Raw genomic sequence first — 9923 nt, 5'->3', positions numbered from 1 at the left:
AGGGGTGTACTCACTTCTGTGAGATACTGTATATATATATATATATATATATGTAATATTTAAATTAAATATTTATATATAAATTAAATATTATGTCATATATATTAAATATATTGTATATTTATTGTGTATATTTATTATGTACATTTCTTCTATATAGACATACATACACATACATTTATATTTATGTATGTGTATTATTTATATAATTATTCATATATCATTTTTAATTTTGTAAATTATATATGTAAATTATATTACCTGCAGTGGCCCTTCAGTCTCAGCGAGTGCTCTTTCCAGTCTTCTTTTCACATCCGTCAGCGCTGATATCTCTGTCACCATGTTGTCTATCTCATGATTGAGCTCTGATCTCCAGAAGCTGATGTCGTTTAGTCTTTCTCCGATGTTCTTGCTGGTGGTGTCCTGAGTTCTACGGGTCATCTGGTCCTTATCCTGGATCATTCGGATGGTGTCCCTCCGAAGCCTTTCGGCACTGTTCCGGGACGACTCTGACTCCCTGTAGTTACTGCGGTTGGACTTGAACCAGTCCTCTGGCATGTAACGTGTACTGAGAGCTGTCCTGTTAGAGGGGTAAAACATGGTCTTGGCCCGGACCAAGTCTAGGTTTTCTCTTTGAAGGGCTGATACACTCGGGATAGCGCTGCCACTTCTAAAGTACGAATTAATGTGTGTGTGTGTGTTTCAGACATGGAAACACTGGCATTAGGCCATAATATCAGACTGTATTTTTAAGGTTTGTGGAGTAAGGTGAAAATGTAAAAGACAGCAATTTATTAATGTATTACATTGTTTATTGTTTATAAGTAAATATGGAAATATAGATATCAAAGTAATCTTGCTTAACTATTTGAAAGTGCAATCTGTTAAGCTTTATATGGCTAAAATGTGTTAATGTTATGAATGAAAGTTATCATAACTTATACACGCAAGGCATTGGAATAAATAACACTTGGTAGAAGTAACGCCTTAAAGCTCTTTCTTTTGAAATATTCTATTAATTTGCGTATCAATTTAAGTAGCCTACTATGCAAATATAAACTGAAAACGTATAATGCAAATTAAATATCGGAACAGAATATTATTTGCATTGCATCGTTTTGTCTTCTCCAAAACGCGCCAAATGACATCAAAGAAATTTCAAACTGACTAAATACCTCGAGAAAGAAAATTTGGAAATCTATATAATAGATTCTAAAACAGATTATTTGAATACGTGTTGTAAACTCACCGTGTGTTTGAATCTCATCTGTCACTCTGATGAAGCGCAGTCTGTGCACCGCTGACAGGTGTAAGCGCGCACCTGTGCAGAACTGTGGACACCTTTACGCATGCGCGACAGATCTCGAACGGCACTGCTGTGCATTATTGATAAACAAGCCCTTCAGCGTTCATCATTCCGCGAATCACTTCCGTAAGAGGTCAATCGAAAGCGCAGTTATCCAACACTACTGCTGGTTTAGAGGCAGGTAACCAATGACAACCAAACACATGGATGGATAGACGGGGCAAGTCTATAGAAATAAACAAGAAGCATGAACATATAACATGTATGTATATACTGTGTATGTGTGTGTGTGTGTGTGTGTATATATATTAACAAGGTTTAGTGATCTATCTATAGAGTATATCGCTGAACATATTCTCAGAAAATATTCTAACTTCATGCTTTCTGGGCAGTCAGACCCCCTGATGAGTTAATGTACAATTCTCTAGTAACCATTGAGAATACATGAACTAGCAGTAACAGTTCAGCAGAGTCAAAGTGATCAGCCGTGATGAACTGGGACAAAGGGTCATTCTGACCCTCTGAGAGACAGGATCATTTGGCATAGTTTCCTATCCTTTTTTATCAATACGATTTATATTCATTCATTAACAGGGTTTTTCATTTGCAGCTGTACATATTAGTGCATATAAGAACAATCATCCTCAACTCTGCATTCAGGGCTGGTGTCTGAGAGTGCAGATAATCTCTGTGTTTCTGGTCTAACGTTTCAGAAGTGATGACACATAAAAGCTGAGACTTCAGCATGTGATGATGCCTGAGTGTTTCAGTGCGGCTTTTACTCGTGTCTCAAATGACCATCAAACAGAAAGTGTTTTGCATAATGACACCTGGATATATGTGCAGAGAAAATAGTATTTTATTTGTGTTTATACTAGGAAACACGGCACAGTTAACATTTCACAGATGAAATGGGCTGGAGTTCTTGCTGCTGGGGTGTGGCACATCTGGACAGGAAACACAGCTGGAAGCGTGAATGTAAATGTTGAGTGCAAAGGGAGAACCACCTCTGCTGACAGCTGTACTGTATGTATAGACTGATGTGTTGTTCTATCTTGAGGATAGAGGATAGTTATAGCATTACTGGTATTTTAACGAAAGTGTCCAGCTGGACTGAAGCAGGAATTTTTCGATTTAAAGCACACACCCTTGAGAAACTCAGTACTGCATACACATTAGAATGTATTGTCAGTTAATTAAAACATGAAATTATATCATCATTAACACTATGTACAAATATGCAATTATATTTAAAAAGTCATTACATTTTAAATGTAACTGAAAAAAAAAAGTTTTAAAGTGTCATTACATTATTAAAAATAAATAAAATGGTTTTAAATTTAATTTTTAAAACATTAAATACATATCTCAACTGTAAAATAATTGCTTGTGAATTTTTAGCATTACATCACTCACTCACCAATGGATCCTGAATGGGTGCCGTCAGAATGAGAGCCCAAACAGCTGGTAAAAACATCACAATAATCCACGCAGCTCCAGTCCATTAATTAATGTCTTGTGAAGTGAAACGATGTGTTTATAAGAAACATACCTAGCTTCAAACTGTTGTAAAGGTCCTCTATGATCCATAATATTACTTTCTCCAGTGAAAAAGTCATGTCATCTGAATATGCACAGATCAAGTGAAAACAGTCCAAAACAGTTCTACTAATATGATTTTGATGTGAGAGGACAACAGGTGATGGACTTTTACTGGAGGAAGCATAATTATGAATTATGACCAGAAGCGATGGTTTAAAGTTAATGCTTAAATCCAGATCCAAAAAGATACTTCCGTTTCATCACAACTTTATTAGTAGGACCACTAGAATAATGCTAATGTTTTGTGTTTGCAACCACCAAATTCCATTGTTTTGCAAGAAACCCCACACTGTCATGGCTAGCATTATTTGTGTACACATTCATCTTCCTGAATGGAGGGAATCTGAGCTATGAATCAGTGAGTTAGGTGAGAGGACACCTTCTAATTATTGCATGGCCCCCAATACCTTCACTCCCCCTCCATGAGGATGGGTTACCGCCGCCTTATCAATGATTCATTCAACAGGAAGAGAGCACACTGGGCTATTTAACACAGTATAATCATCCGTGTGTCTTGTTAGAGTCCAGGCTAAGAGACGCACGCACATATGTGCCCAGGACTGAGGCTGGGTGTCGTGTGTTTATCCCGGCTGGGCTTGTGTCTCTCAGTTCTGAAGAGGGTGTTGACATGTATTGACTAATGCAAAAGGAAAATCGCTTTGCCGCTAAGTCTCAAAGTCATTCTTCATAGACTGGAATGCAACCTGTGGGCTTGTCTTACTGTGGAAGGAGGATAGAATAAAAACCACAGACACTTTTTGTGGGATTATGTTTGTACGTTGCTACATTAAAAACTATACTATTAAATTTTAATTAATATATTGATAAATTCTTAGATTTTGCATGGACAAATTCATTTTAAAATTCAAAAAAATATTTTAAATGTTTTTATTATTATTATTATTGTTATTATTATTATTATTATTATTATTTTACTACTGGTCTAGTGGTGGTTTATAATTTTAATATCCAATTTTTAAATAATTAATAATAATTAAATTGCATTAGCTATTTATATATACAGTAAATATTTAAATATTAAATAATTGTTTGTTTCACTGATGTGTTTTCCAAAGTGCAACTGTGCTCACATTGTTGGGAAGTTGCTTGTACATTGAACACAATAAAAGCTATACTATCACCATAAAATAAAATGAATTTATGAATATACTTTTAAATCATAAACTGCAAAATCATTTTCTTAATCAGTATTTTTGTCTCTCTTTTTATTTAGAAACTTTTTTTTTTTGTAGCATAGCTGCTTAAATATCAGCCTCAGCTTTGTAATGCAATGTTTTGGACTTTTGTTCCCTTCCTGTTGCTCTCTTTGCCAACAGATCAGAGTTTCTCAACGTGAGCCTCCCCAACCAGAGCCCCTCTCTGTTATCCCGCGGTGGTTTTCTCCCTGATGTCTGTGTCTTTACTAAAATAACACTGCATGAATTCCCTTTTAGGCAATCCGGCCAACAGCCTACAATAGGGAAAGAATAGTCACTCTATTATTATTATTATTATTATTATTATTATTATTATTATTTTAATGCGGACATTTGATGAATCTAGTCTTTGTAATGTGGAAAACTGTTTCCATCTAAGTGTAGAAAAAAGCAAGACAATTGTGAATTTATTTCTTATAATTGCGACTTCACATGTTGATTTTATATCTCAATGTGGCTTATTTACTTATTTTAATTAGGATTTACTTGAAGTTGAAAACAGGCTTCTTAAATTTACTAACCACAACATAAAGAAAACGTGCAGTTTTAGATTTTGCTGCTGAACCGCAGCTTCTCACCAAGTGGTCTAATATCACAACCGTTGGTTTTCTATGTCAACAGGGTAAGCTGAGATTCAAAGGCCGTTGTGCCAGCGATCTACTGTATCACTCGACACACATTCTGACGTACACACACACACACAAACACATCAGACCTCATGGCATTGCCTCTCCCCATGTTGAATATGCCCTGTAAAGGCATGGAGAACAAACCCACGGTTGACGTCCATTGCCCTCCAAACAGCAAACACCTCCCCAGTGCCCATAGGCTTCAGCCTAGAACGTGAGTGTAACTTTAGAGTACCCTATATTTACCCTAGTACCGTGCGTCTGGAGGGTCTGCGGTGTACTACTGCATGCCACGAATGCGTGAGAGGACAAACCCATTTTACGAACGCTATGGAGTCTTGCAAAGAATATTCCGAGTATAGGTTTTCAAACTGTAGAGTGAAACACAGATTGAATTGCAGCCATGTTTTGTGCAAAATGCACTCTTGAGGGCCGTTCATGCAGAACACGTATTTGCTTTTATGTAAACATGCACTAGATAGACGTCTTTGACCATTGCGCTCATCTCTCATACGTCTTCCATGATAAAACTTTCTAAAAACATAAACTAAAGTTAAACTTAAAAAAAAAAAAAATGGATCTGCATCTGCCCTTTGTCTTGCTTTTTGCAGTCCACTGAACTGCTTTCAAGTTTCTATGCAAACACAAGCTAGACAAACATGCATCTTGTGCATGGCCTAGCATTGCAAAAAACATCAGTTCAACATTTAAAAAAATGCATCTGCAATTTTTGTTTTGTATTCCACTGTCATGTGTCTTGCTTTTTTCCATCATTTTTTTATGTTTGACGGACGTGTTTGACTGTCATACGTCTTTTGCAGTGTCTTGCTCATAACATATTGTTTTAAAAACATTGCGTTCAAGTTAAAATAAGTTTTAAAAAACACCTGCCATTTTTTTCCATTCCACTGCCCTGTATGTGCAGTTTTTTTGTGTTTTGTATTGTAAAAACATGGCACTCAAGTTAAAATAAGTTGAACTTTTAAAAAACATGCCTTGGGACCTTGCTGGTTTGTTCCCATGACACAGCTTGTGTCTCAAGCCACGTTTTTAAGAGTTATTAAAAAATAAAAAATAAACTTTACATTGCAAAAGATTCAAAACGCATGTGGTTTACATGGAAAAACAATGTAAAAGCAGAGCAGCGGATTGCAAAAATTAGCCCATTTAAGATTAAATGTTTTGGGAAATTATACATTTTAACAAAGATCGGTTCAAAAATTTGATCAGAGAAGTTTTGAAAATGGTGTGACAACATGCCAGTGTAGTGTAGTGTAGGGAAAATGAAAGGGAAAAACTAAACAAAACAAAACATATATTTCTGTATTTTTCTCTGATAATAAAAATACAGATAAACTCGAATTTAACTGAATTTAATTGAATTGAATTTCTGTATTTTTCTCTGATAATGCGGTCACATGATTTCCAAATTATAGTGAGTCATATGGAGTATTTTTATGGTTCTTTGATGGTATTTTTTGGTCCTTTTGACTGCTATGAGCTGTGTTCACTGATTCTTATGCTGTTGGGTCATCAAAAACTATTTGCATTGAGAATTGACAGGAGTGTCAGATTCAAACTGTCACATGCAAAATGGATATTGATGGATAAACTGCTGTGCTTTTATTATGAATCAAAGCTCTGGGAGGGTTGGGTGGGATGGTTTTCATATTAACACTATGAGACCTGACACTGGCTGGTATTCCAGAGGATCAGATGGATTGAGAGAGAGAAAGAACCTGATGCTTGATCACTCAGATGACGTTTCATTCAGGTTTCCATGCTGAAGAGGCTTTGATGGCTGGTTATCTGAGGTGAGGTAAGGATGGACCATTCCATCTACATTCCTCTTCGTTACTGAGCCATAATTCACCTCTTCCATGCACCTCTACACAGAACACACGTAACACATGAAGTCTGGAAATGCTGACAGAGAGGAAGTGATGCTATTTACTATCTAAACACCATTGAAATTCAGGGATATTGCATCAGGAAAGGGCTCGGTCGGGTCTCTAATAATTTGGGGAGGGTCTGTGTATACCTTTCCTCTCTGACTCCATCAAGTGTCAGTCACAGAGGATTGGACATCCTGCTTTGTTAAACTAGTGGCCTCTCTTTTCTCTCTAACTATATATTTATTCAAACATGCATGACATCATTCGTGCAGTTTCTTTACTACTGATCAAGAGATTGAGTGAGGTAGACCGAGCTGGTCCCAGACATGTGTAAATCTTTCAGAATAATATCTCGGAATTAGTGATTAGGTTGGCAACATGGCAACCATAGTTTCCTCACTGTTGTCAACGGCTGCCATCACACCTGAACAGGACAGTCACTGAGGCATTAAATCTGATTGGCCAATAGCAGCCCCCTACTGAGACATAGGCATTTGGAATATCATTTGTCTTTAAGAGCTTGTAACTTAGAGATTAATTCATTTTTGCACACTTAAAGATTAATTAATTTCATTGCACAGATATCAATTTGGAAACAATTTACAGTATGTCTTTTGTTTTATATTTAAATCCTAAGAAACTAGTTTTTTATGTGTGTGTGAAAGAAATGTTTATTTATTTATTTATTTATTATTTACAATTTTTTGCTACCCTTTTTTACTATTTGCTACTGGGTGTTGGGGTCCACATGGAAATTAAATTAAATTAAATTAAATTAAATTAAATTAAATTAAAGAAAAGAAAAGAAAAGAAAAGAAAAGAAAAGAAAATTTAATTTAATTTAATTTAATTTAATTTAATTAATTAAATAAAAAAAGAAAAGAAAAGAAAAGAAAATTAAAGTAAAGTAAAGTAAAGTAAAGTAAAGTAAAGTAAATTAAATTAAATTAAACACACAAACAAACAAACAAACAAATGAATGAATGTAAAAGAGGTGTACAAATGTAATATTATCACTGTTTCATTAATTACAGTTATGCTATTCTGATGCTGCCACAGTTTTATGTTTCTCGTCAAGTTTATACAGTACATCAAACAGTGTGTCAACAGCAAGTAAATATTTTCAAAATAATTATTTTATTTATTGCATTTTTTATTTTATTTTACAGTATAAATGGACAAATGATCAACATGTTTTAAAACCTCTGATAAAATAATGGCATTTTTGAGTGTGTTAAGTGTCTAAATTTTTTTGGGGGCAGTGTAAAGTTAAAATTGCAAAAGTAAAGTAAAGTAAAGTAAAGTAAAGTAAAGTAAAGTAAAGTAAAGTAAAGTAAAGTAAAGTAAAGTAAATTAAATTAAATTAAACACACAAACAAACAAACAAACAAATGAATGAATGTAAAAGAGGTGTACAAATGTAATATTATCACTGTTTCATTAATTACAGTTATGCTATTCTGATGCTGCCACAGTTTTATGTTTCTCGTCAAGTTTATACAGTACATCAAACAGTGTGTCAACAGCAAGTAAATATTTTCAAAATAATTATTTTATTTATTGCATTTTTTATTTTATTTTACAGTATAAATGGACAAATGATCAAAATGTTTTAAAACCTCTGATAAAATAATGGCATTTTTGAGTGTGTTAAGTGTCTAAATTTTTTGGGGGGCAGTGTAAAGTTAAAATTGCATTGTGATGATTATATTATAATGAAATATATATTTAGCCTAACTGTGGGGTAAATTGAATCAGTGTTCATTTAGATTAGGTTCTTTGATTAATAGAAGTTTGTTTAGCAATAAAGATGTTATAGTGCATGTCAATAGAAGTGTGCAAAGTCAACAATGTCAGTCAACACATTTGCTTTATATTTTTGGCATGTTTGCTTTAGTCTAGATAAGATCAATGTTTGAAAATCCGTGAATGTCTTAAACGGGAAACATGTGGCGCTGTGAGAAGCTTTCTAAGTGACGTTTGGAATGTCTCAGTTCAGGTGTTGGATCATGTGCTATTCAGATACTTAACTGCCACATTCTAAGCCTCAGTGAATCTCCTCCTATAAATATTCCCAATGGGTGGTCTCTTTAATGGCATATAGAAGCTACGCTGAGGAGGGTGCATGATCCCAATTAAGGTTTGTTTATAAGAAAGCACATTTGCTATATCTTTAGCTCAATTTTTGTCGTTTCTGTTTCAGCAGAAAGGTTATCGCTGGCAAGCAATGTGGTCATTAGCGCTCCTAATTTGGCTCCTAGATTAAGACAGGCCTCTGTCTAGACCATCATTCAGTATTAATGTTTAGAGTCGGTTTGCATTCTTCACTGTAGGTCTGTTGGAAAATCTTTAGAGGTACCAAGAATGGTACAGTATTGGATTACATAGTAGAACGGCACAGGCGCCAATGATCAGATTAGGCTAAACCACAGGGGAAAGGGATGGCAGATAAACCTTAGCATGGTGCATTTGTGCTTTTGAAAAGTGCAGGTCTTAATAAATGGTCTAGGCATACAGCTGGACCACAGAAGCAGACATCTGGGCAAAGTGTAAATAATGCATATCAAAACTGTTATGAGATGATTTAACATTTGTCATGGCCAATAGTAGAACATCAAAATACATCATTTCTGAACTAAGATCTTTGCTATGTACTTGGCACAATCCAAATCCTTCTTTAGTGCTTTACTGATGTTATTTTATAGGCTATAAAATGAGCATTTATATGAAGGTGGGCCATAACAAGGTGTGACCAATTAACAAAATCATTTTTAGCAATTACAATAAATTATGTGATTTAATTATTTTAATACCACAATAAATTATTTTCTTAATGCCTTTTATAGAACCATACATTCTATTATTATAAGTTGCAACATTGCTTGGAAACAGCATACATTTAGACCAATGAGCTACATACATCACTTGGCAGAATTTTTTTTTTTGTTAATGTTATTAATAATCCATTTAGTTATTTTAATTTTGTAATTTTTGGAAAACCACTTCCCCATCTTTATGGCATGCAAAAGCTTAAAATAAAATAAAATAAAAAAATATTTTTTGCTCCATGCAGAAAAATGCTACAATATTTCTTTTATAACTTAATTGCTTAAGCCTGATGTATATATGTATTTATTTTTGGAAAATGACAGCCCCATTTTATTGTATGCAAAAACGTAAAACAAATAAATGAAATAATAAAATATATTATAAACTATATATAAAATAAAATAAAACACATTCAGCCAAGTATATATATATATATATATATATA

General features: G+C 34.2%; 1 protein-coding gene across 1 annotated transcript in view; it reads right to left on the bottom strand.

Annotated features, from left to right (window-relative positions):
• LOC107755418 (tektin-3-like) overlaps positions 1–678 on the bottom strand; it is a gene marked incomplete at its 5' end in the record, with an annotated part of 8245 nt that extends 7567 nt beyond the window's left edge. Inside the window, one exon of the mRNA XM_016572199.1 lies at positions 262–678. Coding sequence (XP_016427685.1) covers positions 262–678 — 417 coding nt within the window. The remainder of the gene's footprint in view (positions 1–261) is intronic.
• Positions 679–9923: the final 9245 nt, after the last annotated feature.

Source organism: Sinocyclocheilus rhinocerous, unplaced genomic scaffold (genome assembly GCF_001515625.1).
Source record: "Sinocyclocheilus rhinocerous isolate Xijiao unplaced genomic scaffold, SAMN03320098_v1.1 scaffold140, whole genome shotgun sequence".
Classification (NCBI taxonomy): Eukaryota; Metazoa; Chordata; class Actinopteri; order Cypriniformes; family Cyprinidae; genus Sinocyclocheilus; species Sinocyclocheilus rhinocerous.
Note: the sequence above shows the minus strand (reverse complement) of the source record. Positions and strands in the feature narration are given on the sequence as shown.